General features: G+C 38.6%; 3 protein-coding genes across 6 annotated transcripts in view; 2 read left to right on the forward strand and 1 right to left on the reverse strand.

The window, feature by feature from the left end:
- The first annotated feature begins 405 nt into the window (after nucleotides 1-405).
- LOC128894967 (alpha-tubulin N-acetyltransferase-like) lies at nucleotides 406-16948 on the forward strand. 2 transcript variants are annotated; one of them, XM_054157117.1, is made up of 8 exons: nucleotides 406-1346; nucleotides 9004-9153; nucleotides 10723-10894; nucleotides 12808-12949; nucleotides 13737-13845; nucleotides 14167-14254; nucleotides 14489-14535; nucleotides 16203-16948. In XM_054157117.1, the coding sequence occupies exons 1-8, from the start codon at nucleotides 1243-1245 to the stop codon at nucleotides 16495-16497; spliced, it is 1107 nt and encodes a 368-aa protein (XP_054013092.1). In that variant the 5' UTR covers nucleotides 406-1242; the 3' UTR covers nucleotides 16498-16948. The 2 variants fall into 2 exon arrangements, with proteins under 2 accessions (XP_054013092.1, XP_054013093.1); XM_054157118.1 differs by having other exon boundaries at nucleotides 407-1346; nucleotides 16215-16948.
- Nucleotides 16949-17449: 501 nt separating this feature from the next.
- On the reverse strand, nucleotides 17450-22364 carry LOC128894976 (polyisoprenoid diphosphate/phosphate phosphohydrolase PLPP6). 2 transcript variants are annotated; one of them, XM_054157131.1, is made up of 4 exons: nucleotides 21107-22364; nucleotides 18843-18974; nucleotides 18562-18661; nucleotides 17450-18447 (listed from the first exon to the last, which is right to left on the reverse strand). In XM_054157131.1, exons 2-4 carry the CDS (start codon nucleotides 18876-18878, stop codon nucleotides 18053-18055), a joined length of 531 nt encoding a protein of 176 aa, XP_054013106.1. In that variant the 5' UTR covers nucleotides 18879-18974; nucleotides 21107-22364; the 3' UTR covers nucleotides 17450-18052. The 2 variants fall into 2 exon arrangements, with proteins under 2 accessions (XP_054013106.1, XP_054013105.1); XM_054157130.1 differs by lacking the exon at nucleotides 21107-22364 and adding an exon at nucleotides 19416-19556.
- The window catches only part of LOC128894963 (zinc finger protein 425-like), a 24276-nt gene continuing 22320 nt past the window's right edge, over nucleotides 20415-22370 (forward strand). Inside the window, exon 1 of one of the 2 annotated variants that reach the window (XM_054157107.1) lies at nucleotides 20415-21076. The gene's annotated coding sequence lies outside the window, so the exon portion shown is untranslated. The remainder of the gene's footprint in view (nucleotides 21077-22370) is intronic. The other variant, XM_054157105.1, reaches the window with a different exon arrangement.

The raw sequence follows: 22370 nt of genomic DNA on the forward strand, positions 1-22370 counted from the left end.
ATCTGGTGATCCTAATAGGAAGCATATGATAAAACAACAGACAACAAGATAATTTCAATATCACATTCACCGTACGGCTTCGATATCAGTAGTAGGAAATAATTGTGAATTAATTTGAACGAATCATATCATTTCTACGTTACTATTGTGACATTCCGAAATTCAACATAATCGGTAAATAAGACGTACGTTCGATTTTCATTTCTTTATCCTGTACAACTTGCTCGATTTCGTGTCGGTACGTAACGACAATATCGCCAGTACTCGTCTAGTTATTTTCACGAATTTTGATTATTTTCGGAAAACGATGAGCCTCGGCGCACTCGCGACATCGCGCTCCAAGACCAACGGATGCGCGCGCACCTCGGCGCGACTCGCGGCTTTCAGGAAAAAATTGAACGTACCGCTCGCCAGTAAACTGTGAGACTACCAGCGATTCGTCGGGTGAAACTCCGTGTTAACGTTAAATTTTCATTTCTCGATCGCGCCAGGAAATATTTTCCCCCGAACGATTCGCGCGCCGTTCGTCGAAAGAGGTTGCCTTTTCCCGACGGTTTCACGACAACCCGACACATATTTCGCGTTCGTATCGGTTAGCTGTCAGATTATTAAAGATACAAGCAGTGCATGTCATCCAACTTCTCACGCGATCGTGTACCGTGGTAGTAGAAAAGCAATACCGCGGGACCAATGGATATCAGTCGGCTACGAGCCGTGAAGTAACACGGAGCTGTGCAAGTCCGATCGATTCCGAATAATCGTGCGTCGTCTCGCGTGGTGTTCATCCCTGTGCTCGACACACCGATCGTTATCCCGCTATCTGGATTCGTAGATTTCGTTCTGGAAAGTGGTGCGTACGGTATACTCGAGTGACAGCAAGGAACGAAAATAGATGTCATCGCGCGTAGCCACGTGACAGAACGAGAATTCATATGCGACAGCGAACGTGACAGACCGAGAACAATAAAATTGTTCAACGATTAGACGTACTCTCGCTGCGACGCGAACAGTTTCGGTGGGAAAACGGCGAACACGCCACAGTTCTCCCCGGAAAACGCACAGTGAAGTTGTCTCGGTGGGTGCCATTGACCGCCATATTCAGGACAGATACTCCGAGATTGAGTTTCGAAAAAACCTTGGAAGGTGATACGTCGGTGGCGTCGAAAAGGTTGAGGATCGGTTCGTCGAACGTATTACGCGTTAAATCAACGAAAACGACGCAGTGGGAAACACGACGTCGAGATGGAGTTCAAGTTCAACGTAAATAAACTCTTGCCCAGGCAGATCAACAAGGTCACGCACACTCTCATCCCGGAAGACTTCAAAGGCGATCGTCGTGAATTACAGTAAGTGCCACTGTCATTGTCACTTCGAGCTTTTACATTTCCTCTCTCGATTATCGTAGTTGAATTATTTTTTCTTGAATCCAAGGGAAGAATGGGTCAATATAGGAATCAAATTTATGCGCGACAATTCAGTCGTGGGGTTATTGTAATATACAAATTTTGCTCTTCTCTTATCTATCTAGTGCTTATAATTTCATCAGGGATTTCGATTAGATCTTCGATTTTACCCGAGAAAAATCGACGAAAGAATCAACGAATTTATTTCTAGGAATGCGAATGTAAATTTATAAATTGTTCCTGTTTTATTAGATGTTTGTTTTCTGTGCGACATAACCTGGTCCCGTGTTTATGGTGAATTTCGCGAGCAATTTCAGAGCATCGTGGCGAAGTGGTGTACACCGTGTGTTTTTCAAATAATAAAAATTGAAAGAATCGTTGACACTTTCCAATGTTATCTTTTATTCCAGCCTAGTTATTAATCGTGTCTAGGACACAGATATCGACCCCGATCGTTCGTGACATTTGGACGATTTAATAAATGCATATTTCGAAAAAAATAAAAAAAAAATGCCAACGTGTAAATGTTAATCCGGCAAAATTGAGAACAGCCACCTTGTTATTCCAATTGCGAAACGCGTAGTCTCGAGTATAAAATTTGCAAAGCAAGTTGCATACGTCGACTTGTTTGAATCGACTCTGTATCGAGACCTTGTAAATTAACGACAAAAAGAAACCAATACGAAATACTCCGATACAAAGGACCGAGACGCCGTGAGAGGTATTATTTATCGCGATCGTCATCGTCAAGGATATCTTGTAATATGGAACACGTACGAAACTTTCACTTCGTCCGTCGATGACACAAGCATAGTCATACGAAGTCATTCTTGCGTCTCGATGACTTCCCGGAACATAATCGGTTCTCCCTGCTGCGACGTAAATAAACTGCATCCGACACGTTCGAGCACGTTGACACCGTCGCATTGGCCGATATTGCCGGTAAATCGAAGGCGAAAGTAAATGTCAATGAAACAGGCACAAGCGTTGGCGCGGCTCGGATTCTTCGAGGATATTTTTCAATGGAAGAATTTTTGTCACTAATAAAGGAAATAAAGGAAAATGTTCGAATACTAAGTTTAATAGAGGCAAGACAATTTAAATTTATATCATTCATCCGATAAGTAAACAAATTTTATCAATGAAATAACTTTCATTTCCTTTTTCCTACTTGTGCTGCAAAACGTACACCGCAAACAGGGAAATCGCAAGAATTGCAATAAATGAATAAGCCTGAATACCGAACAAGGCGATTAATAAACAAATGACGAAAAGTATTTACAGCTATTGTACTGCACGAACACGGATCGACGATCGACAAGCAACAAGCATAATGTGATCAACGAATGCCACAAAGAGCTAATAATAAATAACTCAAAGAGTAAAATGAATTGCACTGAATAAAGCGAGATAAATAATGAATAATCAATAACACGAACAACTAACATCGTAAGTTTTGAATAATACTATCGAACTATCTTGAGAAGGGGATAAAAGGTTACACCTGTTAGGAACAGGAGATCGCCGTGAAATGCGTAACGCTGGCATATAAGTACATGTATACCGCAGCGAGTCGTTTATCTAGTATTCACTGCAGAAAACCGGCTGGTTTCCTCCCGATTGGCTCCTAACACCGATACCATTTTCAAACCTAAAGTTGCTCGGTCACTTCACACGTCTAACATTCCATTGACCTGTATATTGATTAGAACGCGACGAGCGTTGCTGTCTGCGTCGCTTATTCAAACACCGAATATTATACCGTGGAATCGTTCCAATCTTCGCACTTCCAAAGTTCTCCTCTCCGTTTCTTCGTAAGTCGTTCTTCTAAAATTATTACAAAAAACCTCAGACCTCAGTTTTACCTTGAGAGTCCCAGTACCTTCGATCGTTTTGTTTTCTCTTGCTGTGGTGGGCGTACAGAATGGTGCTAGTGGGTAGATGAAAGTAATCCCAAACAACTTATACTTGATCCTTCGAGACTCGTTCGTCTCGGAAACGCAAGGGCAAAACCCCTAATGTTGTTCGTGGCTTTACGAAGAAGAAAATAGCTTAAAATAAAAGTTCTGCGTCCTAATTAGACTAGCAATTAGATTTGCTCCCAGAGGCACAGTGATCTTCAGACTTTAACCCTTTGCACTTCACGAAATTTTCACGGTATTAGATAAGTCGAGTATATTACACCTGTTAGTATGAAATTACGTAACATCTAACGAAGTGTACACTTGTATAAAACTAGAAAGTAGGAAATATTCTTAGAATATTTCTTAGAAATATACAGGGTGTCCTCGGGGAAACTCGGGGGAAAACTCGGGGAGGAGCCGGAAATGGGGGGTAGCTGAGACGATTCCGAATAACAATTTCCTTTGCAAAAATGTCGGATGGGGCTTCGTTAAGGAGATATTAAGCGAAAACCCCGACCAATCAGAGCGCGCGTAGACCGTTGGAGCGGCCGCGGTAGCGAAGGCCTCTGCGCTAGGTCGATGCTTCGATGCACGTCGAGTCACTTGTTCGCGTGCAAGTGTGGCCGCCAGCGCATAGCCTACGCTACCGCGGCCGCTCCAACGGTCTACGCGCGCTCTGATTGGTCGGGGTTTTCGCTTAATATCTCCTTAACGAAGCCCCATCCGACACTTTTGCAAAGGAAATTGTTGTTCAGAATCGTCTCAGCTACCCCCCATTTCCGGCTCCTCCCCGAGTTTTGGGACATCCTGTATAAATATATTAGAACAAGTGGTAGACGATTTTCCCTTCCCACCATTTCAGAACTCGTTTTCAACACATTTCATTGTTCGCTCGGTATCTGTACTCCCGATCTGTTCGCATGGCATTAATACGTTTCGCGTCCCATTTCGCAAGCTAGGAAACTGACTTCGTTCGAACGTTCTCAAATTCTTCAGCGATGACTCGCAACGCTCCCGGAAGTCTGTGATGAAATTGTGCCGCGGTTATTCGCCCTGCTCCCCCTGCTGCGCGATCGCAACGATAAAGACAATAATTATCGCTTCTCCCTCGCAATATACATATATCTTTCCCAGCTGGTTTATCCATGCGTCAATGCTGCATAACCATACTGCATAACCGCCACGTGACCGAATTTATTTACCACAAGAGACAAAACTATTCCATGCAGACTACTTTCTCGCGATTGAATACAAAACGAAGACAACTGGACGAGCTTCGACAAATTTTATTTACTAAAAATACTCCGTATGCCCCAAAGAGTCCAATTACGATTCAAGGATTAAACAAAAATTACCATTTGAATTATAGAATTTCAATATTTCACGAAAGTAGAAATTTAAACGTTCCATGGAATAAACTTGAGAAACAAATTGCTGCAGCTTGGTTGTTCATTCGTCATTCGCCTATTCGAATAAGATCTTGACCGTTTCTGTTGGAATATACCGCGTTTACTTTTCACGTTCTACGGAGCATGTGTATCAAGTTATGTGGGTTAATGCTATGGTTGATCTTCACTCGGGGGATATTACGTACAAGTTCGACGAAGGATCAAGGTGATCGGGGAAGTAGATTTATCGATCGTTCTCGTTCGATGGAACGCGTGGATGTTTATGCGATCCCTTTGCTTTGGTAAGACGACGTCATTGGAAAATAATTTTCAAAGAATTTCAAAGGCATTCGGGACGTTCAATTTTGCCAACGTATCGTGCTAATCGAACAATCTTGTTCTCTGATTAATACTCCACAGATGTGATCTAATCTGGACTAACTGTACATGAAAAAATAACATAATTGCATTCCTTTGTATCATTATTATCAACGAACATATAATTTTTTTAAATTTAAATTGAATATATTTTTATATATAAATGCAGTATAAAAATATATATATATATATCGATACAAATAAATACATAAATATGTGTAAATACAGTATATTCAATCGTAAAGTTTTTTCACATATCGTAAGCTTGTTACTGTACGATAAAGTAATATTTTCTGCACTCTAATTTTGTTGTAAAATTAAACGAACCGAACGGAAGACGAAGCAATGAGTTTCTCTCTCTAATCTCGCATGATGCAGCCCCACATGTCCAGACTATGGGTATAGCAACCTCTCCATGATCGCACGCTACATTATCGTGCCAATTTAAATCTCGGTTGTATTGTTAAAGCAAAGTATGTTATGTCAGCAAAGTAATAGGTGCTTAACGATCGCGACTTGATGCTCGCGAGGAAATTATGCAGCCTCACGCAATGAAAATAGCATTAGCTATACATCGAAATACGAGCAAAACTTTGTTCGAAAGCTAATAAATTCGAGCAAACGAAATATTTCTAATATTTACTCGCTCCAATTGCTACTTTAATGTTAAGCATGCGTAATCTCAACGAATTTATTTAAACCGACATCCACGCGAGGGAAGCCCCGGATAAAAGCTAATCGATAATAACATGCCGACAGTATTCTACATTATTCCGAGAACGTTGAAAACGATAAACGTTAAGGCAAATACGAGAAACGGTAGAAAGCTGTTTCCCCAAGCTCCGCGGACACTTTAGAAAACGAGTGCGATGATTTCACCGTGGAACGTCGTCATAATTTACGATTGCGATACATATTCATGAAAACGATTCTCCGTTTTCACGTGAAAGTACCGTGACACGTTAAACCTCGCACTTTTTGATCTCCCTTTTTTACCGAATCGCTCCGGTTTGTTTCGCGTTTCACTGGTTCGCGATGATGCTCTCTATTGCAGAATTAACGTTAATGAGTACAAGTTCGCTGGAGCTCTTGCACTCGACGCGATAAAATATCGTCGATAAACCGACAACGCTTTTATTACGCGACTTCGTGTAGCATCTTCGACAAGTGTCGCGTGTGTGTTTCATTCCAAACAAACGTTATCTAAAAAGTCAACTTTATCGATCGTGGAATATTTTAATGAACGAATGGATAAGAAATATCAGGCTGTTACGTGCTCTTTAGATTTACGAGAAAGTGGAACACTCGTCTATGCATATCCCTTCGACTGCAAAGGACGTATATGTACGCCCTCGAGAAATGTTTATGTTCGTAGAATTAATTTTTAAAAAATATCAGCTTATAGGGGATGATTAGATGAAACTTTTTTATATTTACAGTTTACTCGTAGGACGATTAGTTTCGAAAATAAAAAAAGGAAAAGTTAGAAGTTTGTTGCTAAAACTGAATATTAGGAAAAATGTCTTTCTAAGTTCTCAATTTTTATCTCCGAAACTAAACGTCCTATGAATAAACTATAAATGTAAAAAAGATTCGTTTTGTTATTCTCTATAAGGTGATACTTTTTTTTAAATTCACACCTCTACGCCCGTTAGAATTTCAGCAAAAATGGTCATTCATTCATTCATTTATTTAAAGTGCGTAACTTATTATACAAAGTTATTGCACTATTGCTTACTTATTACTAGCATATTTCCATTCTTCTTATCGTCGTCTTACATGACTCGTGCATTTTTTTTTTTTTTTATACTGTTTGTGCAGTATCTCTTACTTCTCATCTAATTGGGGTCCGCTGGCCCCCCTCTAGCTCGGGTACCACGGGGTTGTTAAGCCCGTACTGTAGCTACAAATACCGCTACAGCCCCTGAGGACAGCAAAAATGGTCCCGCAGTCAAAGGGATATACAGGGTGAACCATCTTGATATGCCCACCTTCTACAATTTATAAATTACGCGACTACGAATTTGTGATACGAGAGGAGAAAAGTATTACACATTCCCTCTCGTATCCATCCTTTGCAGTGGATGGATTGTAAGTGACCCTTCGTAAGTGCCCTTTGGTGGCCTCGAGCTGTAATAAGTTCCAAAAGACCTTGACCTGTAATAAGTTCAAGGTTACCCAACCCCTGGTACCCAACCCAACCTCTACCCTACACAATAAATATTATTTCTCCCCATTCCTCCTTACATCGAGGGTAATAAAGTACGGTGGTCAGAATTACCCTATCCGACCCCAGACTACAAACGTTACCTAACTTTCGTGCGCCCTTGCGACACGTGAAACTCGAAGGTGCAGTTAAACGATCACGTGGCCCTCGATGATCCATCATCTTTCGCCACTGTTTCAATGTCTCATGACAAGATTACCGTGCATGGTTAATCCATCGCAGTTTGCATTGCAAAGTAGACGATTGGCTCGTATCCAGTTCTGGAATTGGGTCGGTACTTACATCACATTAACTTATGGTATGATCGATTCTGCTACCGACAACCAGTGTAAGTTGGAAGGAAAAAAACAGTCCGTGGGCTGTGTTTGACGTTCGTGTTTCGTACACAAAGAATCGTTTGGCATTTTAAAACGTCTTATTTACGTCAGTCGACACGTTCCACGTGTCATCGATTCTGTATGGTCTTTACGCGGTCCTTACAAGGGGAGGTGAACCGTCGCCCGATTTATTTAGCTGCCTCTTTTAGATGAAGGGAGAACAAGAAGAAGCCGAGAAACTACCAGTCTCTTGCACGTTTGAGAAATAGTTTCTGGAAAATGGGAGAATTTCAATTGGAAAGAATGTTTTCTGAAACTACTAAAATACTAAAATAAAAGTTAAAAATGAGCAAAGTCATAATTTGGGGAGAAATTAGTACGAGTCTACGACAGAAATGGGCATCAGAATTTTACCTGAACAAGAAATAACGATTGAAAATACATGAATCCTCGTGGAATAACAAATAGCAAATAAAGTGCTCAAGTTCCAATAGCAAATAACGTTCCCCTTAGTTCCTGCGGTTTCAGGTATGCGGAACAAGAAAACACACAACGGTGCGTCGTCGGCAATGAGTCAGACGCTAATTTAAAAGCGGCAACGTATAATCGGATTGTGTAATCGATTTACCAATCACCGTGTTTGGAAGAAAAGGCTTATAGAAACCAACAGACAGTCGACGCAAGATTTCTAACGCCTTTATTTTCTTTCTGATTTGAAAAAAACATGTACTAAAGGCAATTACATTGATTGTATATAGTTACAGACACATACGCAGTATGTCATACTGTACGTCGTACATATTATTACATACGCAATACTAATTTTCAACTAGAAGTTTCGTAAATGTTACGTAGCCCCTGAAAGAAGGCTGGAGTATGTGCAGCCATATACAGAGTATATGCAGAGTACAATATTTTATGAACTTGTGATTTAAAAGTACACGAATTATTCTGTTTAGAAGAAAAATGCTCCCACTGAATGTAGCGAAGAATGTGCGTCGAATTAAAGAAAGGTGGTTGGTTTTCCCAAGATTCATGAGATTGTTTCCTTAAAAAGAAGCAATTAAGTAAATTAATTATAAAGAAAAAGTGGACAGAGAAGACAGCTGAAAGTGGAGCAGATGTTTCGTGCTGCTCGAGGTGTGCGAACCACAAACACAGCCTGCTAACCTGTTCCCAATAATTAAGAAAAATATTTACAAAAAAAAAAGCTATAGATGATTGTATTAATAAAATTGATAAAAATAATTGAATTAAATTGCATGCAATATCGAAGGTGTAACGAAAAAAATAACTAGCAGTTGAGACAAATTGAATCTTTCATACCTCATTTGTGTTCGACGCTGTATTGGGATGTATGTACACTTAAAAAATGCATTGTTTCAGCGAATGCCAGAGGCAATTGGGCAGAGTCCTCGACGATATGGGCGAGGCTTCGGCAAGGGCTCAGGGTCTGAACAAGCCAATAACTAGCACCCTGAAACTTCGAGACACAGACCATTTGGTATATTTATTAGTGGACAACGAAGCTAACAAGTAAGTTTTCCAAACACTTTCCACAGCAAACTGTTCACACGGAATTTCTAGCTCTGTCATAATATTTGATATCGACAACAGCCATCTCTAGATTGTTAATTCGCAAGTGAAACTCGGTAATTAAGGTATCACAACCTTCGAAAAATGCAAATGAGGATACCGAATAATGAATTCAGTCGCTTTCGTGTCTTCGATTTTTATTCTAACGGGAATCGTTTCATAAATCAATTAAACTTTTCAAATTTTTCAAATGCTCATTGGACCGCCTATATCGATTATAGTAGTTAATAACAATTTAGAAAGTCAAATAACCAAGTATGAGATAAAGCGCGTAAGAAGAATTAAGATACTGTGACCCTTTCTTGAAAGGAAAAGAATTCCGAGCGTGTCTCTGTACTCGAATTAAAATGCTCGATTTAATTGCATCCGCAAAACCGTGGGTAAACGTCGTTGGCAGCTCAAAGCATCCTTTAAAAAACGTAACTGGAAGCCGAGCCGGTGAGCAGAAAGGAAGCTGTATTTCCCCAGGATAAGGGGTTCCGGGCGTGCAAAATGGAAGGTGGATCGATATGTCGTGTCTGGTGTCGCCTTGGCTACAGAGAGTCCATCGTTCCCGTCCTCGCAGAATCCTTGGAGAACGAATGTCGTCGACCCAGAACCTCGTATTTGCTCTGGCCAGCTTCCCGTTCCACGGCCACCTCCAACGGGAAAATTGATAATTACGTACACCGTAACGCGTTCTGTAATAATCAACGGGTTATAAAGTTTAACATTAACGACGCGCGCAACTAATTACCGACGGTAAATGCTCGTATACACTTCGTCTTCGCGACGAAGCGGATTCTTTCGACATAAAATCTGCCTTGGATTGTACACGCTATGCCGTAACGGTTGATCTTTGATATTATTGGTAGATTAGAAAGTCAAACAGGGTGCTTCGCGAAGTACGTAATTCAGAGATGACTAGACCAGGCTTGGATCCTAGAAATATCAATTAACATAAGACTTCCTAGAAGATGCGAATTGAAAGTACAGCGGAGTTTCGATTGCTGCATGAGATCCTCCTTTGTGGCATGTTCGCTAAGGAAGGTGCGGGTTATAGTAGAGCATGGTAGGTTACCTCGATTATTGCAGGAGTTTCCAGTTCCAAATTCATGCAGTTATCGAGGTTTCGCTGTGTAATGTTTGATTCGAGGATTCAGTAACTACAGGCACGTTTATTACAATAAATGTTTGGTGAACGATTCATATATTACTTCATGTACTTCCAATTTGAGAAATGTCTTGGATGACCTTTAAAGTTAAACTCGCGAGTAAAGTTAATATCCGGGAATTAAATTTCTGCAAAATATCGAGGTATCCGCCGTGAAGATCTCACGGCGACGAATGCGATCCAGTTCTAGGCTGTTATTAAGTACTTTGACTCACTCGGTCGTGCACAGATGCTCCCAAGCATCATCACCCGCGAACCGTTTCTATCTACGTCTAACGACGACGAGCCATGAACGATGGACCGCAAACTTATGAATCATCCGCGCGTAATGTTACAACCTTGCTTCGATTTTGCAGCGGACTGGGTTGCGTGGTGGGTTTGCTAAAGACCGGATCGAAGAATCTCTTCATGTTCGACGAGACAGGAACTCATTACCAGCTGAAGCCCAGGTGCGTTTTGGACTTTTACGTTCACGAGTCCCGGCAACGCATGGGCCTCGGAAATATCCTCTACGAGTACATGCTCTCTGTAAGTAATTACAAGTTTTCAGATTTCGTTCGTCTTGTCGCCGGCGCTGCTGTTTGTGTTTCTCGCCATGGGGCGGCGCGGTGGTGTACGCCGTCTGATAGACACCCGAGTGTGAGCCACCGGTGGTACACGCCGGGGCGAGCGTGTTTCCCTTTCCCTATTTCCAAGAAAATAGTTCGCGACACTCAAACGATGAAGGAACACATAATGGTAATCGCTGGAAAGTTTCGCAACGCGATTCCCTGAGTCGTTACACGCCGAGTTCGCGATTCCCGTAGATTCCTATAATTTTTCATAATTTCCGCCCCTCCCTCCCAGATGGACGAGAAACACGCATACGCGCGTTAATAGTGGATTCCATAAAACAACCCGAAGTGAGGCTAATAAGCATTAATTACGGGAAAGTACCGTACGGGCTCGCAATCGCAGTAACCAAGGCACCGTGAGCGAAACCACAATGTGAATTCACGTGTCGCTAAGCCGCCAGCACTTGCTGTGATTCCGACAACAGCGCGCCGACCATAACAGAACGATGCTTGAAAATCTAGGATACGAGCCACGAGTACATTTCTGGGTAGCCTCTTAAATTTCTCGTTGGCCTTGCGCAGGGTTGTTTTTCGTGGCCTTCTTTGAACCGTAGTGCCCCATTTATTCAATGATTTTTTTTTTTTATATATATATGTTAATTACCACGATTTGCTCCGTCGTATACCAAAAGACGACTGAACGGTGGTTGTTGTCAATTAACAGAAATTCGTTAAATAAAAAAGCAAGTACTATATTAAAAATTGCATAAAGTCTCGCTAAATCACATAACGTACACGATTGTTGTAATTAATGTGTCTATGATAATGATATGTGTGATTATTTTTTTCGTTTATAATGGTAAAGTGAATCGTGGGGAAGAATCGTTACGTACCCCTTTCTAGTAATTTATTTTGTGCAGTAATCGCGAGCAGAAAAATATGAACGATACTTATTAGAATAGTTGTAGTAGCATGTCGCTATTCCGGTACCGTTATGACTTTCGTCCAAATGAAGGATTTCTTAGGTTTCCATGCAGTCGGAACGACACAGACCGGAACGTACGGTTGAGCACAAAGCCAGGCATTAAAGAGAGTAATGACTACTTTTTTTCCAACCTCCAAGACTGGCGTCTTGCGCGGTCAGCGATCAATACTCATTTTCTTCTGTTCTCCATAAGACCATGTGACCTCGTTGACATCCACACGATGGGTGATTTAATTTTACTACGGAACCACAAAGGGTTTTCCAAAAGAGTATTTAGGCTTTCACATTTAAATTAACTAAATCGTGTATATTCCATACCAATTGCGTTTTATTGCCATTTATTGGCTATATCTATTTTTTTACTGTTTCGATTTAAAAATTTCCACACGCCTACGTTACGTTAATGATTTATTTATTGAACGTGAACGTTAAACAACTACCGCTATCGCCGTTTCTCGCAGTGTTATTAGATAAAGGCACCGAACCCCAAGAAAAATCATTATTTACCAAGAATGTTAGTTTCGTGACCACTTCTTGATAAGAAAGAATAGCGGCCAGGCCTACGGTGGCAAATTAGCGAATGATCTTAAATAGGAGCGTGACAAAAGGTCGTTATGCGTGGGCGTTACGGTCGAAGGTAATCCAAAAGGTGACTGAACTCGTTCAAACTGTGTGTTTCGACCTGGCGCGTTCACTTGTATTATTTCACGATAAAATAACAAGTTAAGTACTAAATAGAATTATACATTTGAGAAAACTCAACTTACATGTTGTGCCGATAAATTTAATGCGATTCCAAGTACCATTTTCGTCGTATCATTCGCGGTAACATTGATTCATCTTCCGTTCGTGAAATTTGATTGCACGTTCGGTAACGATTTAATGTTGCTTTCAATTTTCAGGAGGAGAACATTAGGCCATGGAAGCTGGCGATCGATCGACCTTCGGGGAAATTCTTAGCCTTCCTGGACAAGTACTACGGCCTCTCGAAAATAATCCCGCAGAATAATAAATTTGTCGTCTTCGAAGGATTCTTCGACGATGGTACGCACTTCTGCATTTTGCCAACACGAATCTCGCACAGTCGGTCACGAAACTATTCAGACACCGGTTATACTCCCGACCTTTACGCTTTTATTTTAAGTAAACACGCAATTAACGAAGGGGACGTATCGTGCCGTGCAACAGTACAATATTTAGATAACAAAAAATGTGAAAAGTTTGTGTTCGTCGAAAGTAAGTGGTGTTTACTATCGTAGGATACGCAGTCAAAGGAAATGTAACCGAGGAAGCGTAAATTTTCATTTCTTTGTATAATTTAGTCTGGAATTTTCATCTTTTATTTGTTACTCGAAGCTCCTATCTGTATAAGAGGTTTACCAATTTCAAGCAACCCGTTCTCTCCGTCACGAAGGCGCGTCCGCAAAAGTGCAAGGCTTATCCATGAATCCATTCAAGGATCTGGTTTCAAGTTAAAGATACAAGAATGGTGAAACGAAGGTCGTCTCACAATCTTGTCCTTCGCTACCTCGTGCCCTAAATCGGTAATTCATACCTGAAGAGGTACGAAATCGCGGTCAATGCCATCCTATACACGATTAATGGCCCTATTATGCGATTCCTTTGATCGATTTGAAACTCTCCTCGAACAATACACTCCCTGTCACGGTGCTTGTGACGATTATAAATCAGCTGCTCTCATTTGAAAATTGATCGTTTTTAAACGTGGTTAAAAATTACACAAAAATATTCCGTCGCCAAAGATCGTAAAATTTGTACCGCTGAAATTGTTTATTAACAATTGGTGACGTGTTCACTTCATATTTTGCAGAGCGCCAGGATGTCAGGTCAAATAGATATAGCTTACCTGCTAAAACGACAAACGATATCGGTGGATCAAATAACATTCATAATAACAATAACGGAAAAAGTAATTCTGGGTATGTATGGTATGCTAACAATAGAATTGGAAATTCTATATACGCGACGCTGCAAAGTATACGTGTAACTCGTGTAATATGTGTTACTAATACGTACTTTAAAGTCATAATTGCTTTACAATACTGCAAATGTATCGACATTGTAACAACATTCTTGTACTCCATTGTTGATATTAACTGAGCATTGCAACTAGCTTCTTACTCTTGTATTATCAATTGCTGTACGAGTTACGTACACATTTATGAGCCACGTCAAGTGGATGAAACCTCGAAGGAAGAAGAAAAAGAAAAAAGACACGAATTATATTCTCTATTTTCTAGAATGAACGGCGTTCAGTATCCTGCATTTGTTGCGCGTAATTCGATCGGCAGATACGCCGCAGCACGGCCTCCTTGTTCCATGGCAAATGTAAGTACAAGAACTACACTTAATCGTTTTATCATAACTCATATTTAAGCTTCTTATAAATGAGATAGTAGAAGTACTAAACTATGCCAAGTTGGACATTTTTTCATTAAAGTACACTGCTTAAAAAAGCATTGTTAAATATCTTTATAACATTAGTCACTTTTACTTAGTCGCATTTATATTCTTAATGATACAGTGAAACGCAACTAAGGACTCATTAACGCTTTCTTCTAGATAATCCATAACACTGCTGTGCTTGGTCCATCAGTCGAACGTACCGAGTGAGTAAAATCGAAAGATAGTCATCCAGATCGTTCAACGATCCCTGCAAGCTGCTTAAATAAATTAGTTGTGAATTTCTATGTTCGTACCTTAGAGAGGCGATCCTCTCGCAGACATCTGACGTCGAAGCTTTAATTAATCCTTCGATGGCCAGATAAGTCATCTTAGGGAAATAACTATTTAAACTTTGTAGTTGCACCATCGATAACTAGAATGTGCAATAGCCGATGGAAACACTTAATCGAAAAGTATCAGAAATTTTAACTTGTTAGTGAGGTAACCATTTATTGAGACTTCAAAACATTTCATCTGGCCGTTAAAGGGTTAAGAGAAAATGAATAACACAATAACACACGGCAAAAATGGCTTTCACTATTTATACACCGAATGTGTCCACGTTACCTCTTGCCAGCACACGTTTAAACGCGTGTTTCCCGACCTTTACTTTCATTTAATATCTCGAATGTTGCTCGAGGTCATTCAAGTCGAATAACATTACATTGTTGTAAAATGGTAATGTAAAAAATATTTTATATTGTCGGGTAGGATCTCGACGATGAACCCTCCTTATTTTAATATTTATTTAGATACCTAGATATAAAAAAAAAGTGGATTTGCGTCTGTCACATAATCATGATTTTATATTGTTCTTAAAAATGCTATAACTCCATTGTACAGTGACTGTGTAATGATACTGTTGACACGATAGTTGACAAATTGTAAATAAGAAACGGAGAACTCTTTGTAGCATTCATTGTAAACGAAAGTATTGTAAATGTTAACTGTAGTTCATAGGGATAATTTAATTAACTAAACGTAGCATACTGAATTTTCTTATACTATGACAAACTTATGGTATAGATAGAAAATGCTATAAAGGGTATGATTCTTAAAAGAATAACTTCAAAAAGCAAACGTCATTCAATGGATGCTTTGTTCCAGCGCCACTTTTTTAACGCACAAATACTCGGTTTATTGAAATCATATTTTTTATTAAGTTAATTTGCGCATGTATGTATGTATGATGTATGTATGCTGTATTTATTTATTGTGATATGTATACTATTGTTTTAAATCATCACTTGCACCGGTACATATTATTAAAAGAGTTTCATTGAAAGCTTAGCATGAATTCACGTTTACTTCTTTTTCGTTGACAGATATTAAGCAATTCCACTCCTATGAAAACAAGTTCAATATCCCCAAAATCCTCTGCACACTGGCAACATGTTCCTTTCACTTTTATTTGCAGAGTAAGTAATTTCTTGCACATCACCTGCAACAGCTGTGATCCCTGCATGATATAGGTATTCTCTATTACAATGTCACGAATGCATTGCATTATCTTATCTCGTGATTATAAAGATCTAAGATAAAAAATAAAATATAAAAAGCACGAATAAATAAAATTTGAAGCATTTCACTATGTATTTGAATTGTACAGCTTCAAAATAAAAACTAGAGTATTATATTTTCATAATTATTTCATTGATTAATAGAAACACAATTTTCGTATTTCCATTCTGTTATGGGAAAATCATAGTACAGCTATTAAGACTCCAGGGAATCATAGTAATTAGCACATAACTGAACGTGACAAGGAATTATAATCCTGAAATGCATGTCATTAAGCCTTACTAAATTTTCACTACAATTTTATGGAAAGTTATTTTTTCAGTGAACAATCAAGGACACCTACTGCTATGCAGTTGAAACCAGACCGACCACGCTCATTAAGTATTTACTCTGAAGAGGAACAGAAGCAACGCACAAGCGAACTGTCCACGGTACCAACGCCTGCTTTACCCGATCATCAACCAACTCCCCTTGCTACTATTTTACGAGACACAGAAAAGACCGACAAGAACATGAAACCGTCTCCCTCATGTAGTCAAGAAGTAGCCGGTACTAATCAACACACTCGATTGGACCTCAAATTTTATCATTCACCTTTATGGTAATGCAACTGAAAAAAAATGAGAAATTATTATTTCCCTGGGTAGAATTATTTTTAATTTATTAACTGCCTTGAAGACATTGTGTTGATAAATTTTACTGCTTGCATATTTGACGAAATCGTAAAAGTTCACTTCCCGTAATAAAATACTTACGATAATTATAATAAGTTTCATGGAAAAAAAAATGGAAAAAATTGAAAGGTTTGTCGCAATGCAATTTATTTTAACAGATAAAAACAAATGTGTATATCCATTGACAAAAATAGTTCTTCCCTACATTACGATTTTGTTATATATTGTGAGACTGTATTCAAAGTTAGGAAATGTGAAATCAGATATAGAAACTATTTAATATCAGGTCACAGTGATTAAAATTTAGAAGTTATCTTTCATTTAATTTACCATATTATTTTTTGTACCATTTTAAATAATGATTTAATTATAGTAATTTCTAAAGCTTTAATTATACTTATTTTGAGCATAGTTATATGGAAAGTATTTATACTAATATAAATATCTAATGGATGTATTTCAATTAATCAGATTAGTTGTAACGTTGAAATCACTAGTAATTTTTCATAAAAGAATAAATTTAAATCGTAGTACACGACTGACGTTAATCGTGTAGGAATCATATGTAAACTGGCTTGTAATTTTATACAATATTCGAAATGTACAAGACGTTTTTCATGTACCGCAAATGTAATCATATATAAGTTCATTATATAAATGAACTTATGCCTTCTTTTTATGATAGTCAACTCCAAGTAGATTTATTATTATTCAGTTCTAATCTTGTCGCGTTCGATACCTCATTAGACCAAAGAAAAGTTTTCGTACAAAACATATTTATCAGTCACGCCTTAAAATTTTGTACCTTCTATTATCAAATTCGTAGAAATCTATGAATTCAAGATGGCGGAATGCTATCTAAGTACATATAAAAGTGGAATCATCATTATCAAAAGAATTATATTATGTGACAAAAGAATAAATGAGTAAAGTACAAAATATTGTAAATTATTTGACACCATGATTTACGAGTTATCGGATATAATTTTTCGGATATTTTTTCGATCCTTAAACACCTATCCATTTATTTTAATTAAATAAATGTTGCAAATAAATTACTACATAGAGTATTTATTCGTCATCTACCATTCAAATAAAATTCCGTTTATTTCTGTTTCTAGAAAACGTCAACAGATGGAAATTTATATAAAACTTTAAATCAATTGCAACACATACTTGCCTCTAAAGTAGCTGGATAATCTTTATTAATGAGTTATACTAGTAATATAGAATTAAATACTATCTTTGATGTAACTACATACTTTTTATACTTGTAAAAAAATATTATCAAAGTCTACTTTATAGATGGTCCATATAGAGTTATACTAAATAATTCATTACTCTTTAAAAGTAATATAGTTAACACGAATAATTTACTTTGCTGATGATAAACTAAAATATCACCTTTTTATTATTGTTTGTTGCAGATGATTTAAAGTCAAGTCCAAATTTAAAGAAACAAACATTAAATGTCCATAACTAACACCTAAATATCATATTCTGCACCACTTAGCTTTTCATCAGTTAACCAATATACTAAATTATAACAAGTTTCTGGCTCTAAATACATCAAACTCATAAATAGTCCTTCTGCATAACCTACAAATAATCCTACAATAATATCAAGAACATGATGTCTTCTCATTAAAAGCCGAGACAAACTTACGGCAACAACCCATGCTAATATAGGAGTGAGAAAAAGTACAGATACCGGCCACAAATATTTAAAGAAATAGAACACTAACATTGCCCGTGAAGCATGACCCGATGGAAATGAATATTTGTCAGGCCCTACTGCAAAAGGAACAGGAGACACTGAAGGTCGTCTTCGTCGTGTAACTGATTTCAACAAAGCAATGACGATAATGTCCAATAGCAGGCCTGAAAGTATAATAAAATATTCCTATGAAAACTGGCTTCATAAAATATTGTAACTTTAATATTACTGGCATTACACCCTAATTATTATACATTCAATTAAAGGATATAACTTACCTATCAACAAATTGACTTGTACTTGATACAAGCTTTTATTGTCTAGAATCCAAATAAGTGCAAGTATTGATGCGATCCATGGAATGCCATGACATGATATCTACAAAAAAAAAGAAAAATAATGTAATAAAAAGTCATTAAACTCAGAGTACTGTAGAAGCAACTATGCACAATGTGTAAGAAACAATTTACAAATAATACTACTATCATAGTTGATTTTTTAAATTAATTTCAAAATTAAACCATTTGTTAATTAATAATAATTATATTTTTAAACATACCTCCAATACTGTGTAATGCACTCTCAATTGCTTCATAAAATTGAACTTTTCCGCTTGTGTTACCAAATTATGTGAAAATTTAATGTCAAAAACTAATAGATCCTTTATAACCTTTGGAATTTCTCTTTTATTCTGTTAAATAAAAGAAATAGTCCTTCAATGAAGATATTAACTACGTAAAATTGAATAGAATAAAAAAACTATAAAATAAACTGCATTCAAAACAGAATCAAATGTTATTTATTTTAATCTTGTATAACCTATTTTCAAAATAAAAAATACAATTGACCATCAATTGTTGACAAGTAAAAAAAATGTACTTTGCCCGTTTATTTGAATAAAATGAAATAAATATAAAATCTTAACGTGATTTACACAAACTGTCATTGCCACGATTAAAAATCTTCGGTAAAAATCATTTTTTAATGTTTTATATTTTAAATGCAACGTATTCTGTAATAATCTGATAAAAAATTATTGACAAGAAGTAGGTCGACAAATATTTGTTGTGTATCAGCAGTTCTGTGATCTTTACATGAACAAAGCCGAATTGTTAAAAATACATATAATTACCTTATCCATATTGCTTTACAAATTGTACAAAAATAAAATGTATAACTATTAGTGACTATTAGCTAATCACTTTTACGATGAACACGAACTAAGAGTTCGATGAATTGCAGTTAGTATTGAAATTTTCTTAACATCGTCTTGACGTTATCGGTCAGTTTAAACACCGATAACAGTAAGTGGGTATACATTTATTAGATATGTTAACACACACAACTAAAGGTGAACGAACGTAATTGCTAAATGTAAACAGTCAAAATAGTACACTCTATGCCACAGTGAACTAAACGTAGCATTATCCGCGTGATAGTGCAATGGTAATTCAAAACTGGGACTAGGCTCGGAATCTAAACTTATAGATTGTAGTGTTATAAAACAAAGAATCGTACTAATTATACATATATGAAAAATAAAGAATAATTAATTAAAACATATCAGTGGCGCTATCTTACTGTAAAGGTTGGAACTATTTTCACTACAAACTTGGGCGTTTTCCCACCGATGACGCCACTAACCGAGTCGATACTTATGACAGCATTGAATAATTATTTATAAAAATGATACATTTGACATATTAACTAATATATTGTAGTGGTATAAAGCAAAAACTATTGTATCAGTAACGCCATCTGACAGAAATGGTAGGAACTATTTTCACAACATTTCTGGGTACAACCATTTAGTATTAATTTTTATCGACTTATTATTTATATAAATAGTGTAAATTATTTGCATAACAACTTTCTCATTATGTCTTATTATTATTATGTAAATTACCTTTACAGTAAGATAGCGCCACTGATATCTTTCAATGAATTATTCTTTATTTTTCATAAATGTATAATTAATGCAATTCTTTGTTGTATAACACTACAATCTATAAGGTCAGATTGCGATTTATTTGCAATAAACGTAACGTCAATATCGTCGGTAACGACCGACAGTCTTCTTCATCTTCAATGTTACGCAGTTGGCCATGATTTGATAGATCTGGTGCTCGTAACAATATCTATGGTATATAAATAAGTAGTGGACATAATATTAAATTATACATTGTCAATAAATAGATTTATAATCATTCAAATTCCCCAAAATACCGAAACTTTCGAATTCAGCTACATTTATCGAACCCCGAGTGGCTCGAGGCTACAAACATTTCCTTTATACGAAAAAAGAATAGTATCGAAAAAGTTAATTTCCCTCTAACATGGATTCACCGTATATTCGATTCACGCGAGCTCCAGAATTGCTAGTCACGGCACTGAGTTTGATAGCGGCGTCTGCGCATGACCGCGGACCCTCGCCATATTTAATTTTTCCCCAAATTTTGCGAGCGCTTAACGTAAAGAAAATCACACGAACAAAGATCGTTCGCGAGCCGACGATTGATTCGCGTAATTCGTACGCGAGCACAGAATGTCGTCGATCACGTTGTCTGGAAAATATCGTGCGAGAAGCGACGGGGCGCAGGTCGCGATACTCGCGTGCATCCAACCCCCGCGGATTTTTCCTCGGCCGCGCGCGATTTTATTCTGCGCATGGAAAGCAATTTTGCCCAATCATAAATAGGGCTATTGTGGGGGGATGGTGTATGCTGCTGGCGCATTTCATACATCCGAGTGTAATGGTAACCAGATAGAGGCGTCGCGCGGGGCTATCAGCCGGTTAGCATCGTATAACACGTTACTACTTACTTCCGTCGAAAAATTTCTCGTCTCTCCCACTCTCGTTCTTTTTCTCCCTTTCCGTTTCACCCTGGACCTCTTTATCGCATCGTCCTATGAACATTTCTTCGTACCTTTTTTTTTTTCTTCTGTCACGACTCTCCGTCTCTCTTATCCCCGTGCTCTTTCACTCCGTCTCACCATCTCGTGCGGTGCAACATTTTTTATTTGTTCCCTCGCGACGTGAAAAGCTACGTACGACGTAGCCTGTGCACGGAACGCGAATAACGGCGTGATACACGGGCACGTCTCACGAGCGCGCGCGCGTGCACCGTCAAGAACGTACGGTCGGTTGTGTGCGTGTGTGTGTGTGCGTACGTGTACGGTTATAAATCGTGTTTGTGCGTGCGAGCGAACGGTCGAGCGAGTGATCTGTGACGTCAGTGGTCCGATCGGTTGTCACCTGTCAAACCGTGTCGTATCCCACGTCTTACCTCGACTTTCTCTTTCCCTCCGACCAATCCACGTCCTTGCCAACCCTCTCTCGCTCTTTCTCTCTCACGCTGCAAACCACCCAACATCTCTGTCGCCCGCTCTCTCACTTTTGCTCCCTCTTTTATCCCGTCGCACTCATACCAACCCTCGTGTCGACCACGCAATCCGATCTATTTCCCTTCCCTCCGGCCCTCTCCCACCCCCTCCGCCCCGCCGAGTACCAAGCAGCAACTAACCCCTTCACCCCCTTCTCCGCTTAACCCTCGCGGTTCCTCCCTCTCGCCCTGTCGTTTCTTCCATCCACCCGCCAGCCTCCCGCCACCCCACCCACCCCCCTCTCCCCACTCTTCGTTTCATCTCATCTTGCTCTCTCATCAGTGTACTAGCTTCCATCCTTGGCCACCCCATTTTCTCTCGCTCTTTTTAGCAATGGAAGGCCCCCCCCCCTCCCCCCAGTGGCGTAGCCAGAATTTCTCTGACGCCGTTTGAAGAGCATTTTCGTTCACGTCGGAGGACACGACGCCGTGCAGTAAACGATAATAACGCTCGATACACTCGTAAGCCGTGCACTCCTTGAACGTAGGACAAAGGGTGCACTAAAAAAAAAAAAAAAAAAAAAAAGAAACAAACAAACAAAAAACAAAGAAATTCCGACAGAGGGTCGACGAGGCATTACCATCGAATCCCTTCGAATACGTTTTCGGAATTGGTCGCAGGATTCGTCATAGAATTCGATAACGGGGGTCACAAGGGCTACACCACTGGCCGGGAAACTCTGTAACTGTTCGTTCCATCTCTT

The sequence above is a fragment of the Hylaeus anthracinus genome, unplaced genomic scaffold (genome assembly GCF_026225885.1).
Source record: "Hylaeus anthracinus isolate JK02 unplaced genomic scaffold, UHH_iyHylAnth1.0_haploid 4, whole genome shotgun sequence".
Taxonomy (NCBI): domain Eukaryota; kingdom Metazoa; phylum Arthropoda; class Insecta; order Hymenoptera; family Colletidae; genus Hylaeus; species Hylaeus anthracinus.

What these genes read in the sequence shown, in the direction of transcription:
- LOC128894967 (XM_054157117.1), top strand. Translation starts at nt 1,243, where the DNA reads ATGGAGTTCAAGTTCAACGTAAATAAACTCTTGCCCAGGCAGATCAAC. An exon ending in GTGGACAACGAAGCTAACAA is followed by an intron (nt 9,154 to 10,722) that starts GTAAGTTTTCCA and finishes TCGATTTTGCAG; the next exon opens with CGGACTGGGTTGCGTGGTGG. An exon ending in AACGGAAAAAGTAATTCTGG is followed by an intron (nt 13,846 to 14,166) that starts GTATGTATGGTA and finishes TCTATTTTCTAG; the next exon opens with AATGAACGGCGTTCAGTATC.
- LOC128894976 (XM_054157130.1), bottom strand. An exon ending in TGCATTACACAGTATTGGAG is followed by an intron (nt 18,662 to 18,842) that starts GTATGTTTAAAA and finishes TTTTTTTTGTAG; the next exon opens with ATATCATGTCATGGCATTCC. An exon ending in ACAAGTCAATTTGTTGATAG is followed by an intron (nt 18,448 to 18,561) that starts GTAAGTTATATC and finishes TTATACTTTCAG; the next exon opens with GCCTGCTATTGGACATTATC.